Source organism: Microcebus murinus, chromosome 4 (assembly GCF_040939455.1).
Source record: "Microcebus murinus isolate Inina chromosome 4, M.murinus_Inina_mat1.0, whole genome shotgun sequence".
Classification (NCBI taxonomy): domain Eukaryota; kingdom Metazoa; phylum Chordata; class Mammalia; order Primates; family Cheirogaleidae; genus Microcebus; species Microcebus murinus.
This window is the reverse complement of record NC_134107.1, coordinates 4,409,717-4,427,554: the sequence shown is the minus strand read 5'-3', so window position 1 is coordinate 4,427,554 and position 17,838 is coordinate 4,409,717. Positions and strand designations below refer to the sequence as shown.

The 17,838-nt window shown below is 64.6% G+C and overlaps 1 protein-coding gene across 1 annotated transcript; it reads right to left on the bottom strand.

Moving 5' to 3' along the window:
* Positions 1 to 3,292: 3,292 nt before the first annotated feature.
* On the bottom strand, positions 3,293 to 16,386 carry B4GALNT4 (beta-1,4-N-acetyl-galactosaminyltransferase 4). Its single transcript, XM_012769574.2, has 20 exons — positions 16,236 to 16,386; positions 12,195 to 12,298; positions 11,718 to 11,813; positions 11,534 to 11,629; positions 11,369 to 11,459; positions 11,189 to 11,289; positions 10,969 to 11,036; positions 10,630 to 10,708; positions 9,238 to 9,304; positions 9,005 to 9,139; positions 8,811 to 8,920; positions 8,620 to 8,720; positions 8,434 to 8,537; positions 7,461 to 8,364; positions 5,135 to 5,424; positions 4,808 to 4,961; positions 4,617 to 4,689; positions 4,382 to 4,535; positions 3,973 to 4,099; positions 3,293 to 3,726 (listed from the first exon to the last, which is right to left on the bottom strand). The coding sequence occupies exons 1-20, from the start codon at positions 16,384 to 16,386 to the stop codon at positions 3,603 to 3,605; spliced, it is 3,129 nt and encodes a 1,042-aa protein (XP_012625028.1). The 3' UTR covers positions 3,293 to 3,602.
* Between the last annotated feature and the right edge of the window lie 1,452 nt (positions 16,387 to 17,838).

Here is a 17,838-nt window from a genome sequence, read left to right as displayed (position 1 = left end):
CACCCCTGCCTCCCGTCCTCCCTGGAAGTGGCTGAGGGCGGGGCGGGGGGGGGCGGGCCTTCCATCTGCTTTTCCTGGGCTGCCCCGGCTGGTTGGGGACGGGACCGGTCTCTGGGAGCCCCTGGGGTCCGGCAGGGCACAGATGTGACCAAACTCAGCCGGCCACAAGCCACGCTGCCTGTCGGGGTGCCCGGAGTAGAAGCCTCTGGCCATGGGGACACTGAGGCTGCTCTCCAGACGCCCCCAGAAGGCACTGAAGGTCCCCAGAGGGAGCAGAGTGGGGGGAGCGGCGAGTCGGGGGCAGTGGCTGGTGTCCCCCACGGTGGCCTGGCAGTGGCAGGGGTCGGGGAGTGGCACCTGCTCCCCCCAACACCGGTGGGCGCCTGTCATTGCAGCAGGAGACAATCGCATGCCTGACACAGGGTGTTCCCACTTTCCTCCATCCTCGCTGGAACCCCGGGAGGGCAGAGCTGCGACTACCCCCGCTTTACAGATGGGGAAACTGAGGCTCTGCAAGGCTTATAGGTTTCAGGAAGTGACCCTGAGTGGCAGCAGAACAGGAGTGGTCTGGGGGCAAGCTGGTGGGCCAGGGGTCTTGGCAGAGTCCCTGGTGGCCCCCTCACAGGGTATGGGCCAAGAGGAGGACTGTGCTGCTTGCCTTCTCTCCGTGGTTTAGGGTTAGTCTCGTTTCATCAAACGGAAACAGATTCACCCCCTGTGCCTGTGAGTCCCCTCCTGTCCTCGTAGTCCTCGGGAGCTGCCCCTTTCTGTCCACCCTTGGTCGGCTCCCAATGCTGGGCGCTCTGAGCTGGGTGGCTGCAGCTGAGTCCGGTTGTGCGGCCCTGGGCACCGCTGTCTCGCCCCCGAGCCTCAGCAGACGCTGCCTCGACTTCCGGCTGGTGGATCCCATCCGGCCCTCCCGGGCAGGTGGGCGACTCACTCCCACCGTCTGATGCCCACGGGGTCTTTCTCCAGAAGCTCTGTAACTTTTTGGCATCAACCTTTCAATCTTTATTTATTTTTTTTTTTTGGAGACAAAGTCTCACTCTGTTGCCTGGGCTAGAGTGAGTGCCGTGGCGTCAGTCTGGCTCACAGCAACCTCAGATTTCTGGGCTCAAGTGATCCTCCTGCCTCAGCCTCCCGAGTAGCTGGGACTACAGGGATATGCCACCATGCCCGGCTGATTTTTTCTATATATTTTTAGTTGTCCAGCCAATTTGTTTCTGCTTTTAGTAGAGGAGGGGGTCTCATTCTTGCTCAGGCTGGTCTCGAACTCCTGACCTTGAGCGACCCTCCTGCCTCGGCCTCCCAGAGTGCTAGGATTACAGGCGTGAGCCACCGCGCCTGGCTAACATTTCAATCTTTAGATTCTGGCACAGATCACACGGGACTGCGTGTGGAAGCTGTTCCTGCCTCCCGAGGCTCATTCCTTCTCTCTCTTTTTTTTTGAGACAGAGTCTCACCTTGTTGCCCAGGCTAGAGTGAGTGCCATGGTGTCAGCCTAGCTCACAGCAACCTCAAACTCCTGGCTCAAGCGATCCTCCTGCCTCAGCCTCCCGAGTAGCTGGGACTACAGGCATTCGCCACCATGCCTGGCTAATTTTTTGTATATATATTAGTTGGCCAATTAATTTCTTTTTATTTATAGTAGAGACGGGGTCTCGCTCTTGCTCAGGCTGGTTTCGAACTCCTGACCTCGAGCAATCTGCCCGCCTCGGCCTCCCAGAGTGCTAGGATTACAGGCGTGAGCCACCGCGCCCGGCCTCATTCCTTCTCTTATGTGCACCCTTCTGCCTGTGGTCTAAGTGTCTCTTCTCCTTTCCAGGGTTTCTGGAGTTGGTATGTGTCACTAAACCCATGGCTAGTTCTTTTCTTGTCAGGAAGCACCTGCGAGTGGAAACAGTTCCACCTGGACTAGACGCGTAGGGCAGAGTGGGCCGTACCGCCGGGCAGATGGCATTCGGTCGGGTCCCACTCCGGGGGACGTCCATTCCCTGCGGCTCAATAGGACTTGTGAGGCACGGGCGACTGAATGTCCACCCATGTCTGCAACACAGAACCGATGCCCGTTCCCCGACCCTGCCAGCGTTGCTGTCTCTAGAATCTTCTTGGAGCCAGCCTGGAGCGTCCACCTGGTCCCTCCTTCAGCTCCACCTTTCCTGCTGCCCTGCGTCCACGGCGGGCATGACCCGAGGGTGCAGGCTAGGTGAGCCTCAGGGACAGCGCGGGCCGATTTCCAGCAGCATTGAGTGGTGGAACCTGACCCCACACGCTGGTCCCAGAAGCTGTGGCCGTGGCCTCGGTTGGCAGAGGGGCTCTGCAGATGTGACTCAGTGAAGGATGCCATGAAGGGGACATTATTGGGGTTCTCTGGGCCCACAGTAGTCATCGGGGTCCTTGTAAGAGAGGGGCAGAGGAGCAGAGTCACAGGAGATGAGATGAAGATGCCGACTGCTGGCTTGGAAGGTGCAGGGGCCTGCGCCAGGGATCTCCACGTGGCCCCTAGAGTCTCCAGAAGGAACACCGCCCTGCTGACACCCGGATTTTAGGGCATTTGTGGCAGCAGCCGTAGGAACCCAAAGTCCAGAGCGCTGGCCTCCCTCCCAGGCTGAGAAGAAGCTGAGACCCCAAGGGCGAGGGGTCCTGGTTACCCCCAGCCCTGCACAGGACCCCAGTGGACAAGGTGGGACTGACAACCAGGTTCTGGTTTTGTTTGTTTTTTTTTGAGACAGAGTCTCACTGTGTTGCCCAGGCTAGAGTGAGTGCCGTGGCGTCAGCCTAGCTCACAGCAACCTCAAACTCCCGGGCTCAAGTGATCCTCCTGCCTCAGCCTCCCGAGTAGCTGGGACTACAGGCATGCGCCACCGTGCCCGGCTAATTTTTTCTATTCTTAGTTGTTTGGCTAATTCCTTACTATTTATAGGAAAGACGAGGTCTCGCTCTTGTTCAGGCTGGTCTCGAACTCCTGAGCTCAAGCGATCCTCCCACCTCGGCCTCCCAAAGAGCTAGGATTACAGGCGTGAGCCACTGCGCCCGGCTCCAGGTTCTGTTTTCAGAGCACAGGGGACCGACTGGGAGGCGCCCCCTCCCCTGCTCTCTGCACGTCTGTGGCCGGAGCCCAGACTCCACAGTCACAGGACGGGAGAAACCCCATCCTCGGGGGCCCAGGGGTCCTGCGAGTGGAGGGTGGGGTGAGCCCGAGGGCGTGTCCAAAGCAGGCGGCAGCACCCAGGGGTCCAGGACTCTCTGCCCTCCCAAGAGAACAAGGCACAGAGGACAAGTCGGAACTAAAAAAAATATTTCATTTCATTCTGAATAAAAAACGGAACAGACAGAACTCTCGGAAACCCTGAAAACAATGTCATCGCTACGGCAAAATTTCACAGAAATCATCGCAGAGTGTGGGGGCCAAGGCCAGGCCCCCACCTGCTGTGAAGGCTGCTCTCTGGGGGAGGGGCGCAGAGCAGGGGGCCCCCCCGGAAGGCCAGAGAGGGGTGGGCACAGGTGGTGGCTGCGCCCCTACGGCGAGCCCTGCCGGGGCCCTGGGGACAGGGCCCAGGGCTGCCCCTGGAATCTAGCCGGTCAGGAGGGGTCGCCTGTCTTCAGGATCCAGCCTCACGGGCCCCCCCCTTGCTGCGCGTGCCCCACATGCCTCTCCTGGAGTGGTAGTGGTGATAGAAGTTCCGCAGTCGGAGCCGCTCCACCTCCAGCCCTGCCTGCAGGACCCTGGTGGGGGGGACAGGGGCACGTCAGGACCTTGGTCCAGGGCTCGGGGTGTCAGGGTGGGTGGGGGCTCAGGGCCACCAGAGGGCCTATAGGATGGGGCACAATCAGTTCAAGGCTGTCTGCCTGTTTGCAGGACCCCGGGGCTGGGGAGGGGTCTCTGGGTGCACAGGGTCCGGGGGGAAGGGGGGAGGCAGAGGCCTGAGGGCCGTGACCCCCTCCCCATTCAGAGGTGGGGGCGGTGGTCACCTGTCCAGCAGCTCCCAGTCCTCGCCCCCCCACCGGTCTCGGAACTCCTCAGTGTTCATGCCTCCGACCCGGTCGAAGTCTGACTTGTAAATCCCGAAGAGGCCGAAGCCGTTCACCTCCCAGTAGCCTGGGGCAAGGAAGGGGGTGCCTTTCAGAGCCGGGTCCTGCAAGGCCTCCTCCCCAAAGGGCCACGGGGGAGGCCGGATGTGGGCCCACCACCACCACGGGGCTCTCCGTATGACCTCTTGGTGCTGGGTCACAGCCCAGGAGCCCCTCAGGACTGGGGTACTGGGGAGGCCCTGGGGGCTGGGGGAGGCAGGCAGGGGTCCTGGGCACACAGGGGACTCCACCTTCACGGCTGGAGGGACCCCTGGCATTACTGCGGGGGTGGGGACGCTCAGGGCATTACCGTGCGGGTCCCCCGAGGAGCTCCCACAGCCCAGGCGCATGACCACGGGTGCAAAGGCCAGCCTGCCCTCCACGCAGTGCTTGCGGATGCCGTCCAGGATGTTGAGCGGGAAGTGGATGTGCAAGTCGCAGAGGAAAACGATGCTGCTGGCGTCCTGCAGGTCGGCAGTTCTGAGCCCCGCCTTCTCCCCCTGCCGCACCCCCTTGATCCCTGACACCCCCCTCGGCCCACGGACCTCCACCGAGTCCACTCCAGCTTGCAGCCCAGCCGAGCGCTCGAAGTTCCCTGTTCGCCTCAGGTACTGGTACCTGGGGTGGGGGGGTCACAGGCACTGATCCTTGGGGTGGGGGTCGGGGAGTCAACCCACCTCCCCAGGGGGAGGAAAGATGCTCTGGGTGCTCCCAGGTGGTGGTGGGGCGCTGTTACCGGGGCAGCCGTGCTGCGCGCAGGGCCCGCTCCACGTCCATGTCCTCACTCTCGAAATCCACCAGGACCACGCTGAAGTGCGCGTCCCCGGTGCGCGCGTGCAGCGCCGCCATGTCTGCCAGGAACTGCACCACCCAGCGCGCCTGGTTCTTCACTGGAGGAAGGGGCGGAAGTTGAGCGGACTCCAACTCACCTTTAGGGGGGGGGGCGCGCTGGCTCGGAAGAACCTCATTCCAGCCGCCCCCTGCCCTCCCCGGCACCAGGTCCCCATTCGCACGAGGTCTCCTGGGGCGCCCCATAGGTGTGCCTCCCGCCCTGCCTGCCCACCTGGCACGATGAAGTGCACCATCACGTCCTGGCGCCAGGCCAGGCGCAGTGGCCGGCAGAGCTCTGGGCGGCCGTCGGGGCGCGCGGAGGCGGCGGACACGGGCTCGGGGCTTTCTCCGTCGTCGTCGGCGTCCCCGACGCGGGCCCCAGGCAGTCGCAGGAAAACGTACTCGGACAGACGCAGGCGGCCGCCCCCGCGCTCCTGCAGCTCCAGCTCCAGCAGGAAGCGGCTCCCCCGCGCGGAGTCCCGGCGCTTCTCCACGTTCACGATGCGCAGAAGCGCAAAGCGCCTGCGAGGCAGGGCGGTCAGGCCCAGGCTAGGGCTTTGAGCCTGCACCCTAACTCCAGTTCTCCCTGCGGGTCTCCCCAGCAGCCCAGGGAACTACTCAGCAAGCAGACTGGGGGTGGGCGAGACAGCTCCACCTCCCTCTCCGCCACGCCCCGCACCACACCTCCAGCCCACTTTGCACCCCCACCTCCCCAAGCCGCCCAGGAAGTAGGGCAGATGCACTGAGGCATCCCCAAGCCCAGCCTCTGGCCCCCACTCCCATCCGAAGTAATGGTCATGACTCTCTGGCCTGTCGGGTTACTCCGCTTGCCCAGAAACCTTCAGAACTTCTCCACCGCCCATGGGACAAAGTTCCAGTGCCCTAAAGAGCATCCTTAGACCTTAAGCAGCTCCTCACTTCCTGTGGCCTTGTGGCTCACCCTCACGAGGGTGGCAGACTCCCTCTTCCCACTGTTCTGCGGTGGCCCCGCCAGGGTGCTGGGGAGCTCCCTTTGCCCAGGCCCCAGCTCAGGGCTGTCCTGATCCTACATGGAGGAGACTGTGGGACCTGCTGCCAGCCCCCCACCTTCTCTTCCTCCTGCCCAGCCCGGCTCCCCACTTTCCCTCCTTTCTGCCCCCAAGCGGAGGCCTCTCCTCACATTCAAAACACAGGACCCTGCCCCAGGCTAACGTTTGGCCTTCATTCTGCCTTATGCCCTCCCCTTCACCTGGGGGCCCCCCCGGGGTGGCCCTTGAGGAGTCCAAATTCCTCCCCCGACTCCTGCCCATCCCCACCATGTTTGCACCAAGTGTCGGGGACTTTCTGCCCCCAGTACTGTCTCTCTACACTCTTGCTGCCTGAGGCCAACATACACCTTTGCACCCAGATGGGCAAAGGTGGGGCACGGCCATGACCACCCTGGCTGGACAGATGCCCTCGTGCCCAGGGGACGGTGAGCTGCTCATGCTTGGGAAGCTTAGAGCCAAGGGCAGGTGTGCCCCTGAAACTGCCCCAAATCCAGCACCCCCAGCCCTGGGGTCCAAGCCTGTCAGTCACCATCCCATGCTTCCCTCAAGCGGTGGCACAAATGGGTCAAACTCCTACCCTGCTCAAAACCTTCTGTCGTGCACAAGAAACATGAGTCCTGAGCATGGCTCTGTCTCGGCCCTCTGCCCCCGCCACCCTGGCCTCCTGCCCCCGAAGCAGGCCTTTGCCCCAAGCCCTCACTGTCTCCATACAGATTCTACCACTTTTTCGAGGCTGTGCACAGCGGAAACCACCTCTTCTTAGAGAATGCCACAGGGTCTCCCGAGAGACCAAACTAGCCCCCTTGCTGCCCCACCTGCATGCAGTGGAGACAGGACTGGATCCTGGGGCCTGGGGGGGAACCAGAGGGGCCAAGCACTCTGCACCTAACCTGGATTCAGGCCCAGAGGTCCTGGGCTTCAGCCTCGGCTGCTTCTGTTTCTGGACCCTGAATGGGGCCATTTGCCCAGTCAATTGATGCTGACTTTTTTTTTTTTTTTGGAGACAGAGTCTCACTCTGTTGCCCGGGCTAGAGTGCCGTGGTGTCAGCCTAGCTCACAGCAACCTCAAACTCCTGGGCTCAAGTGATCCTCCTGCCTCAGCCTCCCGAGTAGCTGAGACTACAGGCAGGCGCCACCATGCCCGGCTAATTTTTTTTTTTCTCTGTATTTTTAGTCGGCCAATTAATTTCTTTCTATTTTTGTTTTGTAGAGACAGGGTCTCGCTCTTGCTCAGGCTGGTTCTGAACTCTTGACCTCGAGCGATCCACCTGCCTCGGCCTCCCAGAGTGCTGATGCTGACTTCCGTGGCTCCATCCTCGGGCCCAGGTCCGGGGTGGCAGAAATGGGGCTGACAGGGACAGGGGAGCAGCCCTGGGAGGCCCCCAAAGGCAGACGAGGCTCTGGGCAGTAAGAAGACTGGGGCAGGGTCTGGGGCTTCCCTGAGGGATGCCGAGTCCCCACCAGGACACTGTTGAGCCCCGGGGAAGGTTCGAGGCCAGAGTCTCCTCTCCCTGGCCATGCGCCCCGTACCCTCCGTGGCGAGCGTTGAGCCGCTCCATGTACTGGGCTACCACGTCCACAGCCTCGGCCTCGGGCAGCTGCAGGTTCCCAGACACGTTGCACCGCAGGTCATTCCAGTCCGAGCGCAGCAGCTCGAAGTCCACGGCGCCCACGCTGAACGTGCGCTGCCAGTCGATGGCGTCTTCCCGCCAGCGGCCAAGGGGCCGGCCAGCGGCCTCCTCGCTGTCCTCCGAGGCCACCTCCTCACCGGGGGCCCCGTCGTCCTCGCCTTCCTCTTCCTCCTCGCCCTCCTCGGGCAGCTGTGGCCTGGACACCTGGGACAAGCTCAGGAAGGAGGTCACAGACCGCGTCTCCGACGAGGAGTTCGAGTCCACCGTGGGCGCCATGGGTCCCTGCGTGCCCGCCGGGCCCTCCCAGCCCTCCTGGGAGGCCTGCACCGGGGCTGGGGGCCGCAGCAGCCGTGGGGCCTGGGGGCCGCCGGTCCTGCGGCTGGGGGGCCGGGGTGGGCGCGGGGGCGCCCGCAGCTGGACTCTGGACAGGGGCCGGGGGCGCAGGAAGGTGCCAGGGAAGTGTGACCAGTGCCGGCTGCGCGGCGCGGGGGCCTGGGGGGATGCCCGCTGTCCTGGCCGCACCCTGGTCACGTAGACCTTTGGGGGCGGCTGCTGGGCTGCGGGGCGGGGGGGCGGGGCTCGGCCCAAGAAGAGAGGCAGGGTGCGGGTGGCCCGGGCAGCCCAGCTCAGGGCCCGGGAGTGCCGCCGGCTCCGCTCGTCCTGGGGGCTGGGGGGTGCTGGCTGGGCAGGGCTGGCTCTGGCCTCAGTGGGGGCCACAGGGGCAGGGGACAGGCGGCCGCTCTGCGGTGGGGACGGCTCCGTGGGCTCCAGACTGTCCAGCAGCTCCCCCTCGTCCAGGAAGTCTGCGGAGAGCATGGGTTGAGGCCGCCGCGCCCACCTGGGCGAGGGCTGTGGGCGCCAGGGGAGCTCACCATCAGGGTTGAGGAAGAGGAAGGCTCGGCGCTGCACCTCCTCCTCGTCATCTTCCTCCCCCTCCTCCTCCTCGTCCATCTTCATGTATTTATAGAACCCAAACCTGGGCAGGGGAAGGGCATCAGAGACCCACCGGCCCAGGCCCCACCGCCGTCCGCTCCTGGACCTCCCACCCACCCACCTACCTTTCCAGGTACAGAGGGGACTCTCGGTAGAAGCACTTGTTGTCTGTCTCCATGTGAGTGAGGCGGGTGTGGTCATTGGGGTACACGAAGGAGAGGTACACCTGGGGGCAGGGCAGAGGGCGTGGGGTCGAGGGGCAGGAGGAGGCTGGGGGGGGGAGGCTTGGACGGGAGTCCCGGGTCCCGGTTCTTACAAACTGCAGTCCCTGGTATCTGGCGATGGGGAAGTCCTTGACCACGTAGGTGGGGGCGTAGGTGCAGGGCTCCAGCACGTCCTCCAGGCTGGAGGGCTCCATCCGAGGAGCTGCAGGAGGGGTGGGCCGTCACAGAGCGGCTGGGGCCAGGTCCCACCCCCCCCCCCCCGCGCCCGCCACAGGCCCCCTCTCACTGAGGAAGAAGGTATCCCTGGGGTCTGGCCGCAGCATGTCTGCACTGGGCTCCTCCTGTGGCAGACGCCCGCCCACGTGGCTGGCCGGAGACTGGGGCACGTGGGCCACGTGGTCCATCTTCAGGGCAGACTCATCTGGGGCAGAGCAATGCTGGGCTCCCAGGAGTGCTCAGAGCCCCTGCCTGCCCTGCCGCCCCACCCAGAGACTGCCCCAAAGAGGTGCCCGCCCGCACCTGTGTACAGGGAGAGGTGAGCGGAGCCGATGACCTCGAACTTCAGGCCGGGCAGGAAGGCGCGCCACTGGGGGGCAGAGGGGGTGGGGGTTGGAGGCAGGACCACGGCTGAGTCCAGGGAGGAAGGGTCTTCTCTGGCTGGGGGTTGGGGGGCACATTCCCTTAAAGGATGCAGGAGGCCGGGCGCGGTGGCTCACGCCTGTAATCCTAGCACTCTGGGAGGCCGAGGCGGGCGGATTGCTCGAGGTCAGGAGTTCGAAACCAGCCTGAGCAAGAGCGAGACCCCATCTCTACTATAAATAGAAACAAATTAATTGGCCAATTAATATATAGAGAAAAAATGAGCTGGGCATGGTGGCGCATGCCTGTAGTCCCAGCTACTTGGGAGGCTGAGGCAGGAGGATCGCTTGAGCCCAGGAGTTTGAGGTTGCTGTGACCCAGGCTGACGCCACGGCACTCACTCTAGCCTGGGCAACAAAGTGAGACTGTCTCAAAAAAAAAAAAAAAAGGATGCAGGAAGCTTGGAGGGTCTGTTCGGGAGAGGGGTCCTGGGGTCCTGGGAAGAGCAGTGGGGAGGCAGTCCAGAAAGCCGAGGACCCCGGGGCAGGTCCGGACTCCACGCTCCTGAGTCTCCCTCACTTCCTGAGATTTTCCTGGCCTGTGTCACGGCTCCCAGCCCCACCCACTCCCTTCCCAGGGCACTGCTGCCCCTCCAAGGGCCAGACCAAGCACCCCTTCCGCAGGCCTCCTCCGGGGCCCCTCCCACGTTGGGGCTCCTGCTGGGGCTGCCTCGGGCCCTCCTGCCCCCAGCTCATCCTGGGCCTCAGGGTCCCTTCACACCTGTGTCTCCAGCCCAGGCCCTCTGCCCAGGTGAGCAGGGGTGACACCCCCCCCCAACATCCCACGCGCTGGAGCCAAGAGCCCCTGCCCAGCCACCCCACCCTGCCAGACACCAGGCCCTTGGTCCGGTGTGTCCATCTCTCTAGCCATCTCCCTGGCTTAGGACCAAAAGCCACCGTCCCTTCCCACAGTGGCCATCGGGTTTTCCCTGCAACGCTGCTCCAATTGCCTCATTCTCGGGACAAAGCCCCAGCTGTGCAGAGCGGCCACCAGGCCCCTCTGTGTCCCAGAGACGCCGCTCCACTCCCTTGCTGCTGTCCTGTACTCCCACCACACCCCCACGGACATCTCTCTCCCACAGACGCCACTCGGGCTCAGTGCTCAGTGAAGCCCCCAGACCACAGCGGGCACAGCAGAGCCCCCCAGCCTCAGGCCCACGTCCCTGGGCATCTGCTCTGTCCCTAAAGCAGAAGCTCCTGGGGAGCGGGGACCGGAGGAGGCGGCGGCTGGCGTGGAGTCCCGGGCAGCTCCGGGGAGGGAGGCGGCACTCACACCCACTTCCACGTGGTCCGAGCCTCGGTCGTCCTGCTTGTGCAGCACCTCGAAGTAGTACCTCCGGGAGGCCATGAGCCTGGGGGCACGAGGAGCGGGGGTTGCGTCCCCACCAGGCCCAGGGACCCCAAACAGGTGGACAGCCCAGAGAAGGGGGTGGGTGGCCCCCTCGCCCTGCAGGGCGGGTCCCTCAGGAGGACAGTGGCATTTGTGCAGCGTGTGTGCGAGTGTGCATGGGGTACGCAGACATCACCCAGCCGCCCTTCCCCAGCTACATACACAGACATGCATGTGCGTGCACAAGCGACTACACGCACACGCACACCCAGAGTCACTCACCGCCTGGGCTTGGACACCTGGGAGCTGAACTTGGTGAATTCTCCAGGCGCTGTCCACTCAGAGCCAGTCTGGGGGGCGACACAGCAAGGGTGGTCCACCCTCTCCTGGGAGGCACCAGACCCACCGGGTCCCCATTCCCAAGAGGCTGGAGGGGACAAGTGACCGAGCTGCAGGCGGCCAGGTGAAGACTGATGGGGCCGGAGGGCGGGGGCGGGGGTACCTTGCCCACAAAGGCCACAAGCTGGGCGGCCACCGGCGTCTCGTCTGGGCTCAGCCAGAACTCAGAGTTGTCGTCCGAAGCCACGGAGAACTGGACATCGCCTAGTCCGTGCGCGAGACAGGGCTCAGGGGGTGGGGCTCTTCAGGACGCCCCTCCCCCAGGGCACCCCTGCCTCCGCACCATCTCTTGCCGGGTGGAGGAAGCCAAAAATCCGGAGCCCGTAGTTCTTCCACTTGGGGGACACTGCCAGCTTCCTCACGGTGGTGCGAATCTGGAGGGCGATGACCACAGCGTCAAACCCGACCGCAGCCCCTGCCCGCCCCGCAACCCCTTCCCGGCACTCACGTGAGGGAACAGCGGGAAGTGCAGGTTTCTTCTCAGGTGGCCCACGGCGCCCCCACACCAGTCCTCGAACACGTGCAGGTTCACCTGGCCCTTGTACTGGGGGGTGGGCAGGGCCTTACCTTCCGCACAGCCCACCCTGCCCCCGCCCCGCCTCCCGGCCCTCCACAGGCCCAGCAGAGCTCACCTCTTCCCGCCACGGGGGTGTCTGGCGGGTGAGGTTCAGTGGGGGCGGCCTCCGGGCGCCCCCCAGAAACAGCATGTTGGGGTCCCGACCTTCAGGCTGCAGGAGAGAGAAAGGGCATCAGGGTTGGGGCTCAAGGGGCAGGGAGGGGTCACCCAACCACACACATACCAGGACGCCTGGATGCAACCGCACACAGATCCCTTTCGACACCCAGCAGGTCACGCCCAGTGCACTGGAGCACACGGTGCACCTTCCCAAGCAGACACTCTGCCACCCCACACGGCCACACGCCAGCACACCATGCACCCAGATCTGGAGCTCCGGCAAGCACATCTGTGTGCGCCCGGCGCTGGGGCTCACGGACAAGCTGCATGGCATACCGCTTCCACACACCCACAGACAGGTTCCCAAGGCCACAAATGGCTGCGGGGTCTCGTGTGCCTGTGCACACACGTGTTCTTCCTGCACCCGGCTCACCACCTGCTCCTCCTCGAGACTCTCGCTGGAGTCCTCAGCCCTCTGTGTGGACGGCGCGGCCCGGACACCTTGGCTGTCGGTCACACCGGTCAGCTTCTCGCCGTCTGCAGGTGGCACGTGGGGCGTGTCTGGGCGTGGGCTCTCTCCAGGGCTGCGGCACCTGCCGCTGGGGTCAGTCGGCGGCAGAAACCCCCAACCCACATGGCCAGAGCAGGGCGGGAAGGCCGTGGCGCCTACTCCCTCATGCCCACCCTTCTGCACCCCATCTCTGGTGGGGCTGCTGGGGCAGAGCCCTCCCGGCCCTCCCCAACCCCACAGCTGGTATGAGGGAGCAGAGCTGTGTGCACACATGCTGGTGTGCATAGGTGTGCACACGAACACCCATCCAGCCTCCCCGTTGAGTCCCTCTGCCTCCAGGAAGCTCCCAGGACTGCTCCGGCCCTTGGCACTTGCCCAGGTGCGGTTGGGAGAGCCAGCACTGTCACCCGCAGGCTGAGCCCGCTCTGGCCCATGTCACCTGTGCCGCCTGCTGTCTTTGAAGCCGGGGACAAAGGAACCCTGGCACCACCTTGGGCAGAGGGGAGCTGGCACCTGGTCCTGTCTGCCAGAGGACCTGGGCCAAGGTGGCCCTGGAAACAGACTGTCCCCTGGGGGTCCCTCCTCAAGTCTGCCTATGGACATGTCCACAGCCTGCCCCCCAAGCCTCCTCCACTTCCTGGACCTCCTCCCTACGTTGTGGACCTGAACGTCCCACACGCCCCGGGGGCCAAGCATGTGGTGGGGAGGCTTTGCTTCACCCCTTCTGCCCCTGTAGGTGCCACCAGGGACACCCTGTCCAGGAGCAGCCCCTGCTTCAGGGCCAAGCCCGGGCTTCGACACCCATGGCCGTCCCTCAGTCCAGACCTCAGGAGTGCAAATCCTGCACGGCGGGGCTGAGACATAATGGGCAGGGCCCCCTGCTCCCATCTCTGCCTGCTGAGACCCTGCAGGGCCCACCACTGGCTCCTTCCAGGTTCTTACCCTGGTCCCTCTCATGCCCAGCTGGGAGGTGAGCCCCTAACAGCACCCTGCCCAATCCCCACAGCCCATCAAACTAAGTCCAGATATCTCGGAGCATTGGGAGCCTTCTGCAGTGGGGTCCCAGCCTGGGCTGCTGCCACTGTCCTGCAGGGGCTGAGCCCCACAGAGTATGTCCAGATGGGTCTCCCGGCCCCAGGCTCCACCTTCCCTCGGGGACCTCTGCACAGGCTGCTGGACACCATGCTAGGGATGCAGACAAGGTAGTCAGGACAGCCTCAGGCCTGACCAGGTGCTCAGCTTCTCACAAGCCCTGGCCTGTGGGGCCCAGGTGGCAGCGGCTCCCAGGAGGAGCCCGCAGGCTAAGCCTGCAGGCTGAGCCCGCTCTGGTCCATGGCACCGGTGCCGCCTGCTGTCTTTGAAGCCAGGGACAAAGGAACCCTGGCACCATCTTGGGCAGAGGGGAGCTGGCACCGGTCCTGTCTGCCAGAGGACCTGGGCCAAGGTGGCCCTGGAAACAGACTGTCTCCTGGGGGACAGGTACCAGGAAGAGCCACAGTCCTGCTCTTCCAGCTCTGCCCACTGACAGCACTCAGAAGTGGGGTTCCTCTTCCTCCAGCCATTCCAGCTGGTCAGGAAACCAGACTGGAGGAGGACTGGGGCTTCAAAAAGCCACAGATGTGCCCAAGGAGGGGCTGGTTCTGTTACATGTCACAGGGTCAGCTCTGGGTCCTGCCCTATCTGATGACAGCTGTCATGGGGAGGGGGGTTCTTTTAGGGATTGAGCGGTGCTGGGGGTCTGTGGAGGGTGTGGCAGCTGTGAGGTGCATAGGTTGGGGTAACCCAGAGACCCTTTGGGGGTCAAGACAAGCCCAAGACCCTTGGCCTGGTGTCTGGTGAAGACTCTGCAGAGCCAGGTGTCCAGGCCCGCAAAGAGGAGACCGGGGGCTTCGGCAGGTGGGAGGCAGGGCTAGGGCTGAGCAGGGAGCTTTGGGCCCCTCAGGTGGAGTGGCCCAGGGTCCTGAGACAAGTCATTATTCCTAGTCTGCAGGAGGAGACAACTCCACCCAGGGCCCATCCTCAGGACACCCAGCTCCCTGGACAGGGTCAGAGGCAGCCTCGCCGGGATCTTTCCTGCCCGGGGTGGGACTTCTGCTCCTGCCTTGAGCTGTTCACCTCCCTTCCTCTGCACCCCAGGTTCAGGGGCACTCTGTCCTCCTCCTCCTTTGCACCCCAGATTCAGGGGCACTCTGTCCTCCTCCTCCTCTGCACCCCAGGTTCAGGGGCACTCTGTCCTCCTCCTCCTCTGCACCCCAGGTTCAGGGGCACTCTGTCCTCCTCCTCCTCTGCACCCCAGGTTCAGGGGCACTCTGTCCTCCTCCTCCTCTGCACCCGGGGTTCAGGGGTACTCTGTCCTCCTCCTCCTTTGCACCCCAGATTCAGGGGCACTCTGTCCTCCTCCTTTGCACTCCAGGTTCAGGGGTATTCTGCCTTCCCCTCCTCCTTTGCACCTCAGATTCATGGGCACTCTGTCCTCCTCCTCCTTTGCACCCCAGATTCAGGGGCACTCTGTCCTCCTCCTCCTTTGCACCCCAGATTCAGGGGCACTCTGTCCTCCTCCTTTGCACCCCAGATTCAGGGGCACTCTGTCCTCCTCCTCCTTTGCACCCCAGATTCAGGGGCACTCTGTCCTCCTCCTCTTTTGCACCCCAGGTTCAGGGGCACTCTGTCCTCCTCCTCTTTTGCACCCCAGGTTCAGGGGCACTCTGTCCTCCTCTTTTGCACCCCAGATTCAGGGGCACTCTGTCCTCCTCCTCCTTTGCACCCCAGATTCAGGGGCACTCTGTCCTCCTCTTTTGCACCCCAGATTCAGGGGCACTCTGTCCTCCTCCTCTTTTGCACCCCAGGTTCAGGGGCACTCTGTCCTCCTCCTCCTTTGCACCCCAGGTTCAGGGGTATTCTGTCCTCCTCCTCCTTTGCACCCCAGGTTCAGGGGTACTCTGCCCTCCTCCTCCTTTGCACCCCAGGTTCAGGGGCACTCTGTCCTCCTCCTCCTTTGCACCCCAGGTTCAGGGGCACTCTGTCCTCCTCCTCCTTTGCACCCCAGGTTCAGGGGCACTCTGTCCTCCTCCTCCTTTGCACCCCAGATTCAGGGGCACTCTGTCCTCCTCTTTTGCACCCCAGATTCAGGGGCACTCTGTCCTCCTCCTCCTTTGCACCCCAGGTTCAGGGGTACTCTGCCCTCCTCCTCCTTTGCACCCCAGGTTCAGGGGCACTCTGTCCTCCTCCTCCTTTGCACCCCAGGTTCAGGGGTACTCTGCCCTCCTCTCCTCCCACTCTCACCTGTGCCTTCCTCTGTCTGGAGTGCCCTTTCCCCAAAGTTGTGTGTCAAAGGTCACCATCTCCAAGAGGCTCTCCCCTGGCTCAGCAGAGCTGATCTGCTTTGCGGGTCACTGCCCTTTGTGGACGTGGCCCGAGGACCCCGGCAGAGCTTACTCCGGGCAGTTCGGGCTCCCCAGGCCGGGCACACGTGCCATGCCTCGCCCCGCAGCACACAGGCGTCTCAGACCCTGATCGCTGGCTTACCAGGCGTCCCTCCAGACAGCGTTCTGACTGCACTCCGCCAACCCGGCCCCAGTCCGAAGCTGGACTCCGGGAGGACCGCCCTCCCCGCCCCCTGCCAGCAGATGGGGAAACTGAGGCCCTGCTGAGCAGGCAAGTGGTGGCGGCGAGGCCTCGTCGGGCCTCTAGGAAAACCTAGCAGAGGCTGGGGGCGAAGTCTCCCCAACGGCCCACCATTAGCTCCAGGCCCACCATTATTAGCTCCTTCACCACGGAATCCAGGCCAGGTCCGGGACCTCACAAGTCGGGGACGCTCCCCAGGAGGGTCGTGCACGTCACTGCTGACGTCATCGGGCGAGCCGCGCCCCCTCCCCCAATATCCCAGAGCTGGGGGGAGCAGGCGGGGCTCTGGCGGGTCTGGCCCTCGCCGCCCCCCGCCCCCAGGCGCGCGTCCTCCCCTACCTCGCCCGTAGCCCGGCCGCTGGCGCAGCGCGCGGCCCTGGCGCGCCAGGCTCAGGTGCACGTACGTGAGCCACGCAGCGCAGGTGAGCAGCAGCAGCAGCAGCAGCAGCTTCATCTGTTTGCGGACCTTCTTCACCGGGAACCACGGCATCGCGGCCGCCCCGCCCCCGCCGCGCTCAGCGGCGCCGCATCCCCGGCCCCCGCCGCGCTCAGCGCCCGCGGCCCCGCATGGCCCTTTGTCCGCCGCCCTGGGCGCGGGCCCGGGTGGGCGGCGGGAGCGGCTGCTCGCGGGGTCCCCGCCCGCCCGGCCCGGCCCGGCCGCTCGCGGCTCCGCGCTTCTCGGGGCCGCGGCGGGACCGAGCGGCATCCGCGCCGCTGTGCTGCCGCCGCGAAACGGACCGGGGGCCGCGCGGCCGCGCCAATCGGGCCGGGCCAGCCCGCGGGGAGCCAATCCGCGGCGCGGGGCGGGGCGGCGTGCCAGGGTGTGCCGGCCCCGCTCCCGGCTCCCGCTCCGCGGACGCGCGCATCCACCTGGGCGCGCGGGGGCGCCGAGGGCGGGCACTGCGCGGCGGAGGCCGGGGCCGCTCGGGGCGCGGGCAAGGCGGAGGCCGTGCGGGCCGCGGCTCCTGCAGTCTCAGGGGCCCCTTGGAAGCGGCGTGACCGTGGGAGGGTCGGACAAAATGGAGGAAAGCGGAGGGAAGCGACCAGCGGGGGACACCTGGGGCGACGCGAGGGAGACGATGCGGGCAGAGCTTGCTCCAGCGAGGCCAGGCTTCAGGCTGAGGTCCGCGGGGAGCGAGGCCAGAGTTCGGGCCTCGGGAGGGCGCCCTGAGGTTGCGGAGAGAGGAGCCGGGCGCTCGGCTGGCCGTGTGCGTCCACCTGGCCTGGGCCGCACCGCCCTCCCCGACCGGCCTCTGCTCCTTCCTCCTGCTCAGTCGCCTGCCGCTGTGTAAGGAAGCGCCCCAGCCTCGGGTGGCCAACGACAGCTGTTGAGATGCTCCGGGGTCCTGTGCCTCAGGAACGCGGGGACCAGGGCACCGCTTCTCTCTGCCCCACGACGTCGCGCCGAAGGTGGGAAGACATGCATGGCCTGGAGGGACTCTGGTGGCCGGGCCGGAGTCATCTGGGGACTTCCACCCTGGCGCGGGTGCGCCCTCATTGGGAATGGCTGGGCTCAGCAGGGACGGTTAACCAGGGCACATGGACCAGGGCACCTGCCCGGCCGCGCGCGCCAGTGGGTTGGCCTCCAGGTGCAGCAAACAGGGCAGAGCACCGAGAGCCACCCTGCTCCGGGCCTGCCACCCACTGTCACAGGCACCCGGGTTCGCAATGCTGGCTCTGTCCCCTCTTTTACTTTAACCTCAAGCATAGAATCAAGGTGGTCACAGCCACTGTTTATATCTGCTCTGCGAATAATACCCGGATCTCTTCCAACCTTCTTCCACCCCATCAACTCCTGTTCTCATCCTCTGCCTCCTCCATTCCACTTTCCACATTCGTTGTCTGCGTTTTCACTAAAACCTATATTAACACGCCTGTAACCTTAGCACTCTGGGAGGCTGAGGTGGGAGGATTGTTTGAGCTCAGGAGTTCAAGACCAGCC